At 50.3% G+C, this 18,077-nt stretch overlaps 1 protein-coding gene and 1 long non-coding RNA gene across 6 annotated transcripts in view; one reads left to right on the top strand and one right to left on the bottom strand.

The window, feature by feature from the left end:
- The first annotated feature begins 1,537 nt into the window (after positions 1–1,537).
- Positions 1,538–15,965, top strand: LOC119701655. 2 transcript variants are annotated; one of them, XR_005257129.1, is made up of 4 exons: positions 1,538–1,996; positions 14,108–14,187; positions 14,534–14,620; positions 15,840–15,965. It is a non-coding gene; the product is annotated as an uncharacterized LOC119701655 (long non-coding RNA). The 2 variants fall into 2 exon arrangements; XR_005257128.1 differs by lacking the exon at positions 15,840–15,965 and having other exon boundaries at positions 1,543–1,996; positions 14,534–14,725.
- Positions 3,140–18,077, bottom strand: part of EPS8L2 (EPS8 like 2) — a 47,549-nt gene continuing 32,611 nt past the window's right edge. For 3 of the 4 annotated variants that reach the window (XM_038138647.1, XM_038138649.1, XM_038138650.1), the window contains 17 exons: positions 15,926–16,087; positions 15,489–15,638; positions 15,283–15,362; positions 15,011–15,150; positions 13,511–13,590; positions 12,908–13,034; positions 12,478–12,566; positions 10,944–11,018; positions 10,131–10,279; positions 9,862–9,988; positions 9,383–9,498; positions 7,397–7,508; positions 6,527–6,634; positions 5,540–5,684; positions 4,280–4,463; positions 3,748–3,880; positions 3,140–3,399 (listed from right to left, as the gene is read on the bottom strand). In XM_038138647.1, coding sequence (XP_037994575.1) covers positions 3,328–3,399; positions 3,748–3,880; positions 4,280–4,463; positions 5,540–5,684; positions 6,527–6,634; positions 7,397–7,508; positions 9,383–9,498; positions 9,862–9,988; positions 10,131–10,279; positions 10,944–11,018; positions 12,478–12,566; positions 12,908–13,034; positions 13,511–13,590; positions 15,011–15,150; positions 15,283–15,362; positions 15,489–15,638; positions 15,926–16,087 — 2,049 coding nt within the window. In that variant the 3' untranslated portion in view covers positions 3,140–3,327. The remainder of the gene's footprint in view (positions 3,400–3,747; positions 3,881–4,279; positions 4,464–5,539; positions 5,685–6,526; positions 6,635–7,396; positions 7,509–9,382; positions 9,499–9,861; positions 9,989–10,130; positions 10,280–10,943; positions 11,019–12,477; positions 12,567–12,907; positions 13,035–13,510; positions 13,591–15,010; positions 15,151–15,282; positions 15,363–15,488; positions 15,639–15,925; positions 16,088–18,077) is intronic. The other variant, XM_038138648.1, reaches the window with a different exon arrangement.

The following is an 18,077-nucleotide window of genomic DNA, read 5'->3' as shown; positions in this document are numbered from 1 at the left end:
AGCGGCGGCTCCGCTCCCGGGGTCGGGGCGGGCGGTCGCCTTGGCGACCCCGACGCCGCCATTGTCCCCTCAGAGCGTGTCCGGGGCTCTGCCGGCCCCGGCACCTCCGGGCCCCGCGATCTCCGGTCCCCAGAACCACCCGGGGGTCTTCCCCACGGCCGGCGCGGCGCCCGACCCGCCCCCGAGGCAGCCGTCCCTCGTGGCCGCGCGGGGCCCGGGCGCCGCCGGTGCCGCAAGATGGCGGCGGGCGGGCCCTGAGGGGCGGCGGCCGTGAGGGGAGGCTCGGAGCCGCCGGTGCTGCCCCGCTGCAGGAGCTCCGCGCTCTGTGCTCCCTCCCCTGCCGTCGGGGCAAGGTTCGAAATGGCCTGTCGGGCACGGCTCCAGCCGCCGAGAGAGCCCCCGAGCCAGCAGGGCAGCTGTTTTGGGCTCTAGGTTTGCCTAAACTCTATTTAGCCTGCAGAGGAGGTGATCTTGTTAGTGTGGTTGTTCACCTGAGACAGAGGATGGCTGGCCCTTGGCTGGAAACGTCGGAGAATCTGTCGCTTGGCTGTGTCATGGAGTTATGCTGTTCTCTCTTTCTATATTGTTCCACTTGGGACAGCTGCCATGCAAGTTCCCCTTCCTGACAGGCAAGAATATGCTTTTGTACAACCCTTTCATGCTTTGCCCAACCCAAGAAAGAATAATGCAAAGAAGCTTTGGGTTTAAGTGTTGTTTGAATTGAAACAGGTTTGTACTGTCTCTGGTGTCTTTGCCATGGAAGAGGAGAGCCTCCCTTTTGAGTCATGGAATCACAGATTCCCAGACAGGTTTGAGCTGGAAGGGACTTCAAAGACCATCCAGTTCCATCCCCTGTCATGGGTGGAACATCTTCCACTAGACCAGACAAAGAAGGGAGTTCAGCTTGCAGCTGTTCTGGTACTTAATTCTTATGATGTGTGAGATTTTCACCTCTGTGTTTAAAACCCAGCTGTCCAGGCCATAACACCCTTCCTGTTGAATGTCAGTCCCCAAACCCAAAAGGAAGCGTGTGGTTTCAGACATCTTGCTGAGTTTCTGAGCCTGTCAGTGACAAACCATTATGAGAACCCAGTGAAAGGGACGGAGATGGATTTATAAGTATAACTTAACTATTTTAATAACTCTTGTACAGTGCATGGTTATATCATTGTCTCCTTCGCTCAGTTACATCAATGTACAGTACTTTATAGCAGTGTCTGCAGGCAGTACAAACAGAACAGATGCACAGCTCAGTCGCATGGAAACTTGTAAAAGTGACCTCTGCAATAAGGTCTGCTGAGAGATTTGTTTTGGGAAGTGTTCCTGTGGCTCCCAGCTTTACAGAGCTGTCCTGTACACTCCTGTTAAAACCCCAGGTAACTGTGATTCCCTGTGATTTGCTTTCCTCTACACCCCAGGACTAGAAGGCGCTGTGTTTCCTAGCTCAACATTTGGTTTTATTTTCATTTTAGAAACTTTTTTGCCTCCTGTGCAGGATGTGCTTTGCCATCCTGCTTCCCTTCTCCACCTAATCCAGGAGGATTGTCCTCTTCATCCCTCCCTGACAAGGTGAGTGCCCTTCTCAGATCCCAGCAGGGCTGTGACTAAACCCAGCATCCCCCCTGCCTGCACCCCAATTCTGCTGCTGCCAGCAGTGCCCTCTTTCAAATGAAGAAAACAGATTATCCAGCGGAGACACTCGGGAATAAAGCCACGGCTGAGGTGCACCGGTGCTCTCAGATTTAGCCACGAGTTCCCCAGAGGCCGTGTTAAAGCTTTTTCCATTCAACGTGCAAGGACAGACTCAAATTTGGGCAAAGACTCAGCAGTGCTGAGAGAGAAAACCCAACTGTCCCTGGGCTGTGGGCAGCTCTGGAGCTGGGTTTGCTTCGCTGCTTTGCAATCAGGGTGGTCTGTCAGTTAAACAGAGACAGAAATGCCACGTGCCAAACTCGCTGTGGACAGGAACTGCGCTGCCTGCTTGAGTTTTGAAACGGTGAGTAAATTTTGGAAGCATAATCACTAATTCTGCCTCTAGGGAGAGAGATGCTCCTCACCCCCTATTTACAGATTGTTATATATAAATGCACATAACTTTAGGAAGGAAAACAGGAAGTCAAGAGCAACAGCCTGTGCTAAATTAGATTATTTTTCCTCGTGCCCATTTATTTGGAGATAAACCTGCCTTTCCCAGTGTGCTTTGGGGTTTCAGCTGTTTGGGAATCATTTCAGCTGACTTTTTACAGTGAAAAGGTGAAGGTGGGGACGAGTGACCAACACCCTGGGAAGGGCTGTGGGTGTGCCTGGGACGGGAGCAAGGTCAGGGTTTATCTTCTCCTGGTTTGAGGCCGGGTTTGGCAGCACCACAGCATTCCAGGGCAGGATCCGTGGCCCAGGGAAGGGCTGCACAGCTGCCCTGAGCCCAGGCCTGGGCATCAGCAGCAGTGGGAAGGTGGAGCTCAGCCGTGCCCATGTTCAGGTCCCTTTGTTTGTCACTCCTGTTCGTTTCTAGGCACCGAGAGCTCAGTTCAGCCGTTCAGAGACAGCACTGACTGCTCCGTGGGTCTAAGGAAGCAGCCAGACTTTGGGAATGTGTGCTGCCGTTCCAGCCTTGTCCAATGAGGGGGCACAGGGGGACAGGAGGGGGACGGGGAGTTGTCACCGGCCTGTGCTCATGGGCTGCAGGGGACACCTGCACTGAGGAGGAAATGGAAATGGGGCCGCCTTGGGGTGCCCAGCGGGGTCGTCACTCCCCATCCCTGGAAGTGTCCAAGGCCGGGCTGGACAGGGTTTGAGCAACTGGGCTTGGGAAAGGCGTCCCTGCCCGTGATGGGGGTGGAACAGAAGGAGCTTTACTGTCCTTTCCTTACACCCAAACCACTGCAGGGCTCCAAAGCCTATTCCCTGTGCAGCTCCAGGCCCTGAGGCTGGCCCCTCCTGAGCTGTGTGCCAGGCCTGCTGTGCCAGCGAGGGGTGGGAGCAGGGACAGCCCTTGGAGAAAAGCTCTGGGGTCTCTGTTTGCTGGAATCCAGCCCTCGTGCACATCCAGCCCCGCGGGAATCCCGCTCTGATCGCATGCACGGAAAATTTCAGTATAAAATATATAGTTATAAAAAAAATACTTCATGCAAAATTAAAACACCTTTCCCAGTGGGATATGGTCCTATTGTCAACCCTTCCCAACAGTGTTCAAGGAATTGTCACTCTGATGGCAGCTGGACCCCAAGGGGAGCTCTGCTGCCTCCGGCCTGGGCCGGGAATCATTGCTTTCATTCCCTTTTTTTCTGCACTACTTAGGGCTAAGAGCTGAAATAAAGCAGAGAGACTTTAATTAGCAGAATCAATCCTTTCCTGGCGGCGCTTCATGATTTCTTGGAGCTCTGACTCCCCTCTGCTTTTCTGGAATGGAAACAAAACAGGAAGTTTGGATTGGAACTTCAAGCTGCAGTTGAATTACAGTATTTAATGAATTACAGTATTTAATGAATGCTGTGGGAGGAGAGCTAGTTTCAGAGGGATAGGTGATATCAGTAAAAAGATTAACTAATGGAAACAGGGGGATCTTATGGATTTGGGCCCTTTTAGCTTGAAAGACTCTTCAGAATTTTTCCTTGTGTTTTATTGCTTGTGTAGGTTTGGTTGCATTTTTTTTCCCAATTGTGTTTCTTAGAAGGCCTGTTTAATGAGCTGTGTGACTCTGCTGGTACAGCCCCCAGTGCAGCAGGAATTATCCAGACAAACACTCACCTCCAGCTGGTTTTTCTCCACCGTGATCTTGCTGTACACTCTGTTTCCCTCATCACCACACACCTTCTTCAGCTCCTCTCTGTTGAGGGAGAAGAGCTGGGCTCCGGTGAGGATGCCCAGGTGTTCCACGGTCCTGGGGAGACACAAAGTGGGAGATGATGGCTGGGCTGCAGTGGCCTCGTGCCAGAGGTGAGGAGTGGGAGATGGGAGGCTGGGAGCTGCACTGGGATGGTATCACAGGGCCCTGGGGCTGTGCCAGGGTGGCAGCTGTGATTCCAGTGGCATTTCAGGCCGTGGGTTTAGTTCATGGATTATTTTTCTCCAAGAAAATGTTTATAAGAAACAGAGTGAGTTTGGGCTCTGAAGATCCTGGCTATAGAGCCTGGATTTAATAGGGCTGAAGTCTAATTTACATCACAGGCTCTGTAGGTAAATCCCAGTGACTTGTCCCAGGTGAGATGGGGCCAGTAGCCTCCCCAGCTCCTTCTCCAGGGAAGGAGAGCATTTCATGTGGCAATAGAGCAAATCTTACTCTTTGCTGAATGCCTTGGCCTCCAGCCAGGCTTTGACTTCTTCAGTGCTGGATTCAAAGGTGAGGGGCACAAAAACTTGCTGAGGCTTCTCCACTTTGAAATTCCTGTGGGGAGGCTGAATTTTATTGTTTGTGATCTTCTTTAGCAGCTCGTCGTTCAGCTCATCCATTTGGTGAATAAGTTCTGTAGAAACAGGTAGGGAATGAAATCAAATCTTCAGTCAAAAATCCCATTAAATGTGTTTGTGGGGAGATTGTAAGGAAAATGGGGGTGTGGCTCAGCATTTTTATTTAAATTCAGCCCAGAAAAGTGGTTCCCATTTTCCTGTGCCCCTGTGTTGCCGTTTATTTTCCTCCCATCAGCCTTTGGCTGTTGCCTGGTGTGGAAGGACAGATCTGTGAGAATCTACAACTGGAGAGTTGCGACTGAGACCTTTTCAGTCCTCTCTGCTACTTCTAGTCAGTGATTTGCTGATCCCAGAGCTCCAGGTTTTGCTCCACAGCGGAACAGAAGCGGCAGGAAGCACAAACTGGGAGTGAGGAACACGCTCATGAGATGAGCTTGAAGGTCCCTTCCAGCCCAGGCCATCCTGTGATTCTGGGAAAACTCCAGTGACACTTCATCCAGTGTCACTTTCCCCATGAAACTCCTGAGGACTGTGGAGAATCACTCGGTGTTAAGAACAGGTTTGTGTCCTTGTATTGCAGGGCTTTCCATTGTCCCAAAAGGACTCCTCCTTTGAAGAGTGGAGAGGGTGGGATAAGCGGGGCCCCTGGTCTCTCTCCTGCTCTGTGACCCCCACAACATGTGCAGGATGAAGGAGGGATGTGGATCTCCTGTTTGGCTGGGAATTCTGTGGAACCACATAAAGGAACTAGCTAGGCAGGCACTGCGTGTGTGGCAGGATATGAGCAAAAGGAAGGGAGAGAAAGGAGATTGACCCGAGCTGTTCCTTAGACACACTTAAATGTTTTGGAAGAGAGAGGAAACCTTCTCCTCGGGAGGAGGAAGGAGGAAAGAGGAATGGGGTGATCACTTATTGCCCTGTTTGTCCTGGGCTGCCCGAGAGCGTGGGAGGTGTTACAAGCTCCAGGGCTGCTCTCTTGGCTCTTGTCCTACCTGCAATGGCCTCCAGGCTTGGTGCTGTTCTGTTTCTGATCACTGAAGGGTGCAGGGGAGCCCCTTGGGTAGGTCTGATCCCCGGAGCACCCAAACCCAGGGGACCCCAGCGTGGGACACAGAGTGGGACACACACTTACGTTCTTTGGCGTCCTGTGGAGAGTTGCGTGATAACATCTCACTGCCCCACTTATCCCCGGCATAGCTGGCAGGCATCTTGTGAGTTGGACTGGATGGGCCATAGCCCCTGGGGCTCAGGTCTCCTTTGTACCTCTGGTTAGACTGCTTAGAAAGGGGAGGGGAAAGTAAGAAATTTTTTTTCTGCCATTTTTCATTTTCATTTGAGGGACAAACTGCCATATTGTCCTCGTGCTCATGTGGGGCTGGTGAGACCTCAGGTGGAGCTGCATGGAAGAAGTTAATTTCTGGGAATGAAAAACCCAAAGCAAAGCCTGAAGTTTGCATGAGGGAATTCTTACACATGCCAAACATGTTCAATCCCATTGGAAGGCAAAGCCTCCTTGCTCCATAGCTGGGATGTAAAGCATGACCACTGTCAAGGGCCTGGAGCAGACTGGGAAGTTTTCTGATGTTTCAATTAAACTAGCAAGGATTTATCCAGAAGCCTCCTGGACCCTCTTTGGCTTTGTCCAAACTCTGCAATACCAAAACAGGGAAGCAATTCCATGCTTCCCTAGGGTGTTTAGAACACTCCAGCTCTACATTTCTGTAGTGCAAGTTGCAGTATTTCCTTAATTCTCACTTAGTTGTCATTTCCATCTGCCTCCACTTGAGTGATGTGTTCCTGCTGCTGAACTGAACTGGGTGAGGGAAGTGTCCATCTTTAATTTAAACCCCAACAAAAATCTTGACATGGAAGAATTTGGAAAACACGAGGCTGCTGCACAAATGGGAAGGACAGGCCTTATTTCGGAATGCAATCTTGGCAAAATTGGAGTTTTATCATAGGAGACTCAGGAATCTCCTGATTTTGTCTGTTTCTGAGGGTTCATCCTGACTTGTTCATAGTATCCTAAGAAATCCAGGGAGGTCTAATGACAAGATTATTCCCAGAGGCAGATTGTGCCCTGCAGCTGGTACCAGTCAGGTACCACCTGACTACAGACCTGTTCAAGCTCTTCCAGTTTCACCACATCCAGGATATTGTATGGAACGTAACCAGCCTGCCCACTCCGGTTGAGCAACTTCCACCATTGCTTATTGTCTTCCAACACCTGAGAGAGGGACAAAAATAAATCTGCTAGTGGGAACATGGGATTTCAGGCATACCCAACCAGGATACAGTGGGATGGACCACCCAGAAGGTGAAGTTGCCAGAAGGACATCACTGAGGCCAGGAGCTCTGATTAGATCTGCTGCTTTCAGATGTAACCCAGGATTGAAACTTTTCCTGGAAGGTGTCAGAATTTATCATGAGGGTGAAGATGAGAGCACCTCTGGGTGCTGAAGAACTCATAGTTGCTACGTAATGTCCTTGTTTCTCCAGATCTTTTTTTTCCCAATGACTCAGTTTCTGTTGTCTTTTTGTGTTAAAATAAATAAATAAATTTTTTAAAAGCTACATTTTGCACAGAAACCATTTCCCAGGTCACAGATCAGTGTTAGCCCAAGTAATGTCCCACATTCTCCAGCTGCTGGAAGAGAAGGGTTATGAAAAAGGTGTTTTTCAGAGAAAACAATTCCTCATGGAGGGGGAAGTGGTAATAAGGAGCACAGGCCCAGCAGGGGATGAGCCGGGCACAGCAGGGAGTTGTTGTCCTCCCTCCTCACCTGGTTAGGATGGGACCGATGTGTTTGAGCTGCGGAGGTGACACAGCCCAGCACAGGCAGCCTGTTCCAGCTTTGGCTTTGACAAAGCTCCGTGTCACTGCTCAGACACCACCAGGGAAACAGAGTCGGTGCTGGCTGGTATCCTGACTCTCTCCTGCCCCTGGGAAGGGGAGGGGACACACCTTTTCCCAGGAGTGGTCACGTACCTCCAGGATTTCATCCTTCAGCACCGAGAGCTCGTTGGCGTTTCGCGCTGTGAAATCGTAGCGGATTTTGGCAAATCTCCTGGGCACAGCCACTCCCTGGGCCTCGAAATTCCTGCAGGAGGGAAAAACTGGAGTTTTAGTGGAGGCCCATCCAATTACAAGGCCAAGAAAATTGAAATTGGAGAAGACAAATTATCCTTTCCCTGTTCCACACTGCATCTCTACCACCTGATGTTCCTCCCTGGACCAGTGATAGGATAAATGAGAAAAAAATTATTATTTTGCTGGTGTAATTGGATTTAAGGTCTTTTGCTGTGGATTTGAACTCTTGTAATAAAGCTTATAAATCTTTTAGATTAGAACAGAAAACCATGGAAAACCAGTCTGGCTTGAGGGTTTTTTTCCCAGACTAGAGCTGGTGACAGAAAAGTGGATGGTCAGTTGAAAACTTGACTCAAATCCCTGCAAAGTGATGTGTCAAGTCACGGCAGAGGATTCATGTGGAAGTCTGGAAGAGTTTGGTGACGCTCAGAGATGTGACAATTTTCAAGGTGTGAGCTCATGTAAACAAGGAAGCAGATGGAGCCTCTAAACTCTGAACTAAAAGTACTTTGATGAAGGTTTTGTACCAAGGAGTAGCTGGTGATGGAAAATGAGCATTGAAGCTGTTGAAATGTTGAAAGGTGGAAGAGCCATCTTTCCCTTGGGAAAAAACCTGAGGCAGAAGAGTGGCCTGGTTGGTTCTGGGTTTGGAAGTGAACTTTCTGAGACTTCTGAAGAAAAGGGAGGGGTTTTTCTCCATTTTCCAGAATTCTGTTTCATTAAGAAGAGTTGTCTAACCCGGCACCCTGTCAGTTCCCTGGGGGAGAGGTGGGCAGGACTGGAATATATTGTTTTATTCAGCCTCTAATCAGTGGGGTTGCCTTTGGTTGTGTCTAAAGCAAAAAGGGAGCTGCTGTCTCCAGTGAAACAAAGCTCCTTCCTCAGCTGGAATGTTTTCCAGCAACACTGGGAGCTTGGGGTGCTCTTCCCTGGCCCTGTATTTCCAACAGGGCAAGGTTTGTGTGTGCCCTTCCCTTAGGGCTGATTCCCCCTCTAGGCAGCTTCTGTCTGTGCAACCTGTGGTGGCTTTGGGATGAATGGAGAGATCCTCAAGGGTGTCCAGAGCAGGCCAGGAAGGGCCAGGAAGTGCTCCAAGGGCTGGAGCATTACACAGCCAGACTGGGAGAGCTGGGAATGTTCAACCTGGAGAAGAGAAAGTTCTAGGGAGCTCTTAGAGCCCTTTCCAGTGCCTAAGGGGCTCCAAGAGAGCTGGAGAGGGACTTTGGGGAAGAGGCTGGAGTGACAGGACAAGGAGGGATGGCTTCCCACTGCCAGAGGGTGGGTTTAGATGCATATTGGGAAGAAATTCTTCCCTGTGAGGGTGGGGAGGCCCTGGCACAGGTTGCTCAGAAAAGATGGCTGCCCCATCCTAGGAAGTGTTCAAGGCCAGGCTGGACAGAGCCTGGAGCAACCTGAGACAGTGGAAGGTGTCCCTGGCCCTGGCAGGGGGTTGGAACTGGGTAATGTTTAAGGTCCGGTCCCACCCAATCCATTCTGTAATTCCATGATTCCAACATCTCTACACTTGTGGAGAGCCAAAGCACAGTGCAGCGTCTTTGGCACCTGATCCTTAAGGCCACTTTGGTGGGCTGATGTTGGGAAACAAAGCCTATGGATGGACTGATGAAGTCAGTCGATATTTTTGTCTCCTGTGGTGCAAAACGCCTGGGATTCCTTTCCTTGCAGAGCTGCAGGGGGTTAAACAGCAGGCAGTGCTCATAGGAATCATCCCTCCACTGATCTTTGTCTTCTCTTGGTGGTTATTAACAGTGGCAGGGAGTTGTCTCCAGGATGCCCAAACTTCCCAGTATCACCATATGTGCCCCTGTGTGTTCATGAGGTTCCAAGGTAGGAGCTGAAGCTCCCGGGGTGCAGATCCATTACCTATTTCCATGTGGAGTGGTATTCTGTTTGAAGGCATCCCCAGGCTGTGTCTGCTCAGCAGTCTGGCCACGCTTGAGTGAGGAGTTCCGGTAAGGATATCCATTGGCTGAGGAGAGCTGGAAAGGCAGATATGGAGTCAGTGTTACCAGGAGAGGGGAAAGCTGATTGGAGAAAAGAAGAGGGATAGTGGGAGATGAGTCATGGCCTGGCAGCTTTTGGTCAAGATGTTCTTCAGGGAAGCCTGTGTCCCTGGAGCTCAGTGACATTGTAGGGTCCCGTTGCCATGAGTCGGGAGAGGCTGATTATTGCTGCCCTTTTCCAGCCTCACAATTTGCTTTCCATATTTAACTGGAGTGACCAGATCCATCTGACTTTTGATCCAACTACTTCTTGTACACCACCACACCCCCCACGGCTCCATCTCTCTGGAAAAGGGGGAGGGAGAGGGAAGAGAGGATCCCCAGGGGCACAGGACTAACCTCCTCTTGCAAGTGACCAATATCTATTTCCCAGGGAGCTCCGCGGAAGATCTCTGTGGGTGGTTCCCAGCCGTTGCGGAATTTGGGGATGTAGGTGGGGATGTTCGCATCTCGGGGCCACTCAGCTCTAGGACAAAGTGGGAATATGAGGTGACATTCACAGGAATGTGTCTTTCAGAGCATCCCCTCAAAGGAGAAACAGGAGCATCAGGGCATCCAAGCATGCCCTCTGCCTGGGCAGCCTGGGGAGATGGCAGTTCTGTCCTCACCTGGATCTGGTCCATGTGTCCCCCAGGGAATCCCAGAGGTTTATCTCTTTGGGTGTCAGGTGTCCTCTCAGGAAATCGGTGGCATCTTTAGAAAGCAGTGGGCTGAGGACAGACCGGGCCAGCTCGGGGCCTCCGCAGCTATTGATGATCTGGGTCACACACAAACCACACAAAGAGGAGAGAGCTTGCAAGAAACGATCAAAATGTCAAACGAGGGACACACAGAGGAGCAGGAATAAAAGACAGAGGTGATCCTTGGATCAGCTCAGTCACCTCAAGAAACATCAACCTAAGTCTTTGAAAGAGACTGGACACTTCAGGGGAACATAATTTTTTTTTAGATTGGAGTCAAAGTGAGATCTGATCTGTAAATGAGCTGTTGCTACAGACAAGTGAAGTGTCACAAGCTGACGCTTCAAAAGATGGAAAGTATCTTGCTATTCCTGTGTCCTTTCTGGCTCCTTTTCCCAGCTGGGATTTCTGCTTCCAAGCATTTTCAGTGCAAATACTGAGCTGTGTTTGCCTGAAGGTGAGACCAGACAGATTCCCAGTGGGACCCCCAGCTCACTGCCCCTTTTGTTCACAGTAATGCTTTATTGATTGGATGGGACGATTTGCTGGGGTTCCTGTATTTACTTCAAGCTGCAAACCGGATCAGAGGCCAGGAACAACCATCATCACTTCTGGAAGTTCCTGAGAAAGCTGTGGCCAGGCGTGAGCAGTTTTCTAACTCTTCTGCACAATCTGTCTGCCTGTAAGTGTGAAGTAGAAATAAAAAAGGAGTTCCCAGTGAGACCTGGGAATAAGATTTACCAGTTCCAGTGGCCCAAATAAGAAATGCACCAGCTCCGAAGCGCTGGGGTTCTGGATGTGCTTCCTCAGTTTGGCCTGGAAAGAGAAACACAGTTTAACCCTAACTTGAGTGTTCCTTCTCTTTTCTGTCACATGGGGAAGTGTTGCTGGCTGATGAGAAGAGTAAGGGATGGAGGAGTAGGAATAATTAATTTTAATTTTGTGTCCATTTCTAATTCCTGATGAATTTCTGTGTGGGTGGAGTATCCTCTCTGTTAAATCAGTGCCTTGGAAGGTAATTTGAACAGACATACAAAACCTTGGCTTATTTTGAAAGTCCTAGGGAGGAAAGGCCAGGGTTATGGTTGCTTCTGCCTCTTGCAGGGTTGAGAATCCCCTAGTTCCATGAATGGAAACAACAGGATAGGTGTTTTGAGGGTCCCTTTGCAATTGCTGACAAGAGAAAATCACCACCAAGGTCTCTCCTGTGGCACCTGGAGCTGCCCTGGCCACTGAAAGGCTCCAAATACAGTTTTATTTCAGGTGAACTGTGGCAGAATGGAGGAGCAAGCACTAGGAATTAATTAACTGTAAGAATTGGGTTTTGGCAGTAACAATCAGCGGAGCTGTGGTGAGAAACCTCTCCAGTTTGTTTTTCTATTCAAGATCCTTCTCCTGTCCTGGGCTGCTGGCACTGATGCCATGAGAGACAGGCTCCCTGCTCCTACTGAAATGCAAAGCATTTGAAATGCTGGAGAGTAAACATTAAAGTGGAGTGGGAAGTGAGAAACAACTGCTGGCAGCAGGGTGACCCAGTGAACGGGCACTTCCCAGGGACTTAGCAGCTGTGTGGTGAGGAATGTGGCATGGATCCACCATGGAGTGCCAGCTCTGCTCCACACTCAACCCTGGGCTCTTGCCAGGAGATAAGCTGCTCCTTCTGATCCTGAGTAGGCACAAATATCCATATTCAGTTCTAGAAGAAAAGGCTGGAGCTTGGTGTCCTGCAAACCCTGTCTCTGAGGTTTCCTTAATAATGACTGCCCAGGAAGGAGCTTGGACGATGTGTTGGCTGTTTGGTCACAACTGACAGAATTCCTGCTGCCTTATTAGCTTCCTAGTCTCTTGTGTTTCACTGAGCAGAGCTGGTAGCACTGGGAACATCTTTATGCTCTTTCTTTCCATCCCCTTCACAATACAGAGGGTCTTGCAGGGGAGAAAGAGAGGGGCCAGGAATACTGGGGCAATGGGGGACTTCAATTACTGTCAAGCAGAGACTGCCCAGGCCTGGATCTGAAAAGACCCAGGTGCTGTGGCCCTCTGGCTGCTCTGTCCCATCCTGGACTTGATGCTTCTAGATTTGGTGTAACAGCTTGTCCCAGAAAACCTGCACAAGCCTGACACAGTGTTTGTCCTGAGTTCTGAAGAACCTGGAATACACGCTATTGTCCACTGTCAGTATTTGCCATTCAAGTGTCACTCCAAACACTCACTGCTGGGATATACAGGGAAAAGCCCTGTCCCTGCATGGGAAGGAAACTCCTCCATGTCTTACCAAGAGGTTAAAAGCCAGTTTGGTTTTCTGGAAGCAGTCAATGAACTCGGCCTCGCTCGGGGGTCTTGCTCGGAGGGTCAGCATTCCCTCTGCCAGGAGAAGGGGCAGAGAAGGACGCGTTAGTGAGAGCATCCCCTTTGGGAAGGTTCCATCTGCCTGCCATGCAGAAGGCACAGCAGAAATGGGTGTTGAGACCAGAACTACTGAAAATCAGGGGTTCAGGTAAAGGCAAACTCCCTCTGTGTGCCAGAGGCTCCGTGTGCTCTGCCAGAGGTGCCATGGAAGCAGCACCTCCCAAACCTGTGTGCCTGAATCTGTGGCTGTGCCATGGCATCGATCCGGCCTTGCTGGGCCAGGAGCTGAGGTGTTCCCCCCCCCTTCATCCATGACCCCCCTGTGCTCCCTGTTTGTTGTGGCTGCTGCACCGCACCTGCTGGCCCTTTCTTCTTGTTCTTCTTCCCTTTCTTCCTTTGGTTGAGCTGTCGGAATGCCTCTGCAGCCTTCTGGAGCCGGGCGACAAACACTTCAATGTCATCCAGGGTGCAGTTCAGGATTTGCTGTGAGGACAGAAACCCAAGGGACCAACGTGAAAGCGAGCCTAGACTGTGCACAGCTGGGAGCCTGAATCCCAGGGCCGGCTGCACTTCCCAGGAGAATGCACATGAGTGGGTAGTGCAGGCATGGAGTGCAGCTCAGTGCTTCCCTTTGGAAGCACAGAGCTGCTGGGCCTGGCTGTGTGCTGTCCTTACCAAGGGGACAAGTGACCCCTCCGAATGGACAGCTGGAAAATAACCCAAGTGGGATGGGGAGGAGCAGAGCTGGAATCAGCAGAGCTGCCTCAGGTCAGAGGACATTGTCACTGAGGCGGTGATGGAGACTTGCTTTTGGCCACCTTATCTTTATGCACAGCAGGTATCAATTGGAAAAAAGGCCTAGATGATGCATTAAATGTCTGCTCCCTGCCTCTGCTCCCTCTCCCTTGCTCCCTGCCTCTGCTCCTGCCTATGGACTGTGCAGTGTCCCTGTCACCCACCGTTTCCTTTTCAATCTTCTGTGCTAACATGGCACGGGATTCCTCATGGTCGTGAGAGCCAGAGCTTCGTCGTTCATAGTCTGCAAACAAGGGAGAGAAAAACAGATTTACTATCAGAGGTTGGAAATAGGTTCCATGAAAGGCAGGGATCGATGGGATGGTAGCTCCGAGCTTGGGTGTTTGTTCTGGGTTGTGAGGGCACCTCAGGAATAATGTTTGTAACAGGTGCTAAATCCCAATCATCCTGCAAAAAACCCAACTCCGAGGCATGTCCCGGCTTCCAGAAGCCACATGCCCAGTGCGGGGGGATATTCCAGTGGGAACAATCGCTGGGGTAGCCCCTCATGCAAAGCAAACAGTGTCAGCTCAGGACAGGGGCTTGGAAAGGGCCAGCACAGCAGGATCTACCAAGTGGGAGAACCGGGGAGGCAGTTTTAGCAAAGGACCGTGACAAGTCCAGAGCGTCTGTAAATGTGGGGATGAGGTGCCCCATTGGGACAGGTTTTGTAGGAAAAGTGGGAAGATGTTTCATGGAGAAAGAATCTCGGCAAACAGGCATCACTCAAGGCTTTCTCCTGCCATCTGCTCTCCTGCCAGGCTTTGTGCACTCAGAGCCAGAAATCCTGCCTAGAGGAATTCCCAGCTCTGCTGATGTGAGCACCCTTGGAAGGACAGAGGTAAGAGTGGCTGCTTTTCATCAGAATAGAGATGTTTATTCATGGTCCAGCTCAGAAATAGAGATATTCCTTTTATGATGCAGAACTGGGCCTGAAATAAGTTCTCCATTCAGCAGCCAGAGCAGTTGCTTGACTTCAGAATCCATCCCAGCAAATGAGTGTTTTGGATGTGTTATAGTATCCTAGTACATGTTTTCCTTGAAACTAGAAATGAATGCTAAGATAAGGTGGTATGATAGGCAGGGGTAAAAAATGCTTACAGTTTGTTCATCACTTTGATATTTTGTAAGAGAAAGAGCTTGTTTCTGTTCCTAGGAACTTACTTCTGTTACTTCTTTCTTCAAAGGAAAATACTAGTTTTTTCCAAGCCAACTCAAATGGGCTGAAGTCAGGATGGTTTTGGAATCAGACTTTAGATGAGCACATAAGAAGGGTGAGTTCAGATCTGCATTTCCATGCTTGGCTTTACAGGAATTCATGAAAACAAGTTGATTTTCAAGGGTGAAATCTTGGCTTCTGTGAAGTCAGCAGAGCCAGGAATTTGTCTTTCTGACCAAATGTCTTGTCTGTACATTTTAAGATCACCAACGCCTGGTTCAAATTTCATGTGATGGCTTATGAGGGGCTTTTGCTTTTTTGGCATTTCTGTATCCCCCAAATAAGGGTGTTGTTACAAGGAGTTTCTGGGAGCTTTTATTTGTTGAGCAGAAGATGCCCAGGGGGTACAACACTTATTTTCACCACAGACCACTTCAGGAAGGTTGGCTGTCTGAGTTAATTAGTCTCCCATCCCCAGGACAGACTCACTGAGTTCTCCCAGTACCTGGATCATGCTGGGAAGGAGGTGCCACTCTGTTCCTGTTCATCGCTGAGCCTCGCATGTCATGCTGGATCGGGATGGGAGCCGGTCCTTGAGGTGGGGGGAGGATGGATTGTCTCTGCTTGATCTTTTCCTGGTTTGCCCTGCAAGGAAAATGACATGGAACAAACCCATCAGTGGTTGCAGATCCCGTTTCCAAGAGACTGGAGTGTGACTAAACAACTGGAAACAGGGGTTTATTGTTGTTGCTCCCAGTTGTATCCTGCAGCACTTACTTGAGTGTCTGTGGCCGTATCTTCTTCCCATGCTTGTGGTCTGCCAGGGCACTTTCTATGTCCTCATGAACCATCTCCGCCTTAAGGATAAAACAGGGATGTTTTTAAGGGCTTGGCTTTAGGAAGGATTGGAGGAAGGGGGAAAGGGCAGACAGCAAGAAGTGTATTTTGTTCTGTTTCACAGCAAGCAGGAGGGCTCTGCTTACCTCCACCTCGTCACAGTTGAAGAAGTGGATGTCTGGTTTGTGCTGCTCAGAATCCTGACACACGAGCAGGAGGATGGAGGAATAGCGCATCTGATTGAGCACTGTCTGGCAGTGCTGCACTGTTGGCAGGGGAAAGTCCTCCAGCTCCTCCTGCAAGAGAAGGGGGAAGGTGTCAGGCAATGGAGAACTACTGAATTGAGAGGGAATGGTCCTGTGCAGGAACTCCTGGGATCCCTGGGCTGATCTTCCTTAATTTGTCATTGCTAAAACCATCCTGTTCCCATGCTGCAGGGCTGACTCTAATCTAGGAGAGGATTTTGGTAGTGATTCACCCTTGTTTGTGTTCCTTAGAACTTGCCCTCTCCCAGGCAGAATGGAAAGGCACTCACTGCACCCCACACTTCAGTCTGGGGCCAGTCCCACAGGGCTCCAGGTACCTGTGTCTCACAGTCCAGCAGCCGGATGGACTTGTCGTTCACTTGCAGCAGCATCTCCTGTGTCCAGATCTTCTCTTTGGAGTTGAGCAGGATGAGTTTCCGGATTGCATCATCCACTGTCGTGATGGACTCACTCTTGTCCATGATGAAGGTGGCCAAGTGCTGAAGTTGGGGAGAGAAAGGAGATAAAAACAGGTGGAAAATGTTTGTTGGGGTATGTAAACTGGTGATGAAAGCATCTCTAGAGGCTTCGATTACTGTTTGTAGTTTCTCAGAGCTCAGGCATGAAGCTGTTGCTGCACATAACAGTTTTGGTTGTCAGTACCAGCCTGGTCATGGCAGTGAAAGACTTGGGTTTCATAATGGGTTTTCATAACCACTTTCACCACTTGCATATTACTGTCATCAATTCCAGCAGCTCTTAGCCCTGTCCAGTAGGGGATAGCTTCACACACATGAGTTAGTTCCCAGACCCCTCTGAACCTGGCTTGGAAGTAGAACTATGGCAGTCAAACTAATGCTTTGCTTGCCAAGCTATAAAAGCACTTGTGTCTTGTGTAGCAAACCTGCCTGTGTGGGATTTGTGCCAGGCAAAGAGCTCACACAAGCCATGGGCAAGTGTTGGTCCTCCATGCCAAGTGGGATCCATGCAACATGTGGGATCCCATGCTCTGGGAACAGCTACTCTGAAGAGCTTCTATGCTGCAAAGCCTGCAGGGGCTCCAAACCTGGAAGCTCACTCTACACCAGCCCTTTAAGCCCCCCTTATAGGGTTGGGGGGGCTTTTCTCCCCAAACATACCTAAATGAGACCTCCTAGTAGTAAAAATGAGTGTTGCTGACTGTAGGAAAGGATTTTATGCTGTTTGCCTCTTTCCTGCCCTGTGGTTTTGCTTGGTTATCCTGGTATTCCTACCTCCCTTCGCCTGTCCTGTAAACCCAGCCCATGGTCTTCTCCCATCAGCCAGGCTTCCGTGCTGTCCCCCCTTCCTTTGCCTCCGTGTGTGAGCACTTGTGCCAGCAGCAGCTCAGCTGCAGCGCAGCCATCCAAGCTGCTTTCCCATCCCTGCTCCAACTGCACCCTGAAGTGTGTGGTGATCCAAGCCTTGCACTTGGCGCCTGTATGTGCAGAGTTTGTGTAATGGGGCAGCACTTGCAGCTTTGGTGGGGCCCTGGGACTCCATGGGAAGGGAATGGTGGGCAGGGAGGCAGCTGTGGAAAGGAGAGTGTGTCACATCCAAATGTTGTGTGCCCACCAGCAGTGGGTGAAGGCCACTCCAAAAGTCCCGGTAAGTGCTGTTCCCGGCAGAACTGGTTGTTTCTGCCAGCAGGGGGGACTGCAAGGCAGGAAAAGCTGGGACTCAGAGCAGCCAAGCTGTTTGCCCAGCTGGGCCAGGGACAGCGCAGCCAGGCCACATGTTCAGGTGATAGCAGAGAAGGAAAAAAAAAAAAACTCAGGAAGGAAAAAAAAAATACAGAAGGAACCAGGTTCTGTTTCACCTTGTTCTTTTGTTGCCCAGCTATGTTCCTGGTAAGAAGGGAAGGGGAATGTGCCTGACTGTCAAAGAGCAGCTGAAGCTTTTCCCTGTCTTTACCAACATTCTCCAGCAGAGAAAAGCAGGTTTTTGCATGGCTAAGTTTCAGGCCTGACTAAGGCATCTGTGCAGTCCAAGGGCCTGCAACCCTTGGAGGCTTATCGGGCCAGTTCCTAGTGTTTTCTCTTGTCCCTGGAGTATTGAAGGCCCATCCACCAGCACGACCCTCTCATCCTGGTTTCCTTGCTCAGCAGGGTACAGAACAGGCACTTCAGCAGCAGTGGCTAAGCTGGAGAGCCAGGAGCAGATGAACGCCTGGAGCAGGGGAATCACCCAGGTGCTGCAGGTAGAGCTGCCCTGGGGGGCCACGGGGGGTGTTTTAAAGCAAGTGCTAAATTGATGGGACATTTGTAGTAACGGGATGAGTTTTGCCTGGCTTTTCTCCCTTTGATCCTGTATCTTCCTGCTTTCTCCTAGTGATCAGACATAACTGTTTTAGGGATGAAGTAGCTTCTTTCTGGTGCTGATGCACTCGTGAGCTGATTCAGTAACCCAGTGGGTTGTGTCCACAGTTGACATGTGCGTCACTGGGCCGCGGAGGAAGATGACAAAGTTGTT

Source organism: Motacilla alba, chromosome 5 (genome assembly GCF_015832195.1).
Source record: "Motacilla alba alba isolate MOTALB_02 chromosome 5, Motacilla_alba_V1.0_pri, whole genome shotgun sequence".
Classification (NCBI taxonomy): Eukaryota; Metazoa; Chordata; class Aves; order Passeriformes; family Motacillidae; genus Motacilla; species Motacilla alba.
The sequence above is the reverse complement of the archived record's forward strand: the minus strand, read 5'-3'. Positions and strand labels throughout refer to the sequence as shown.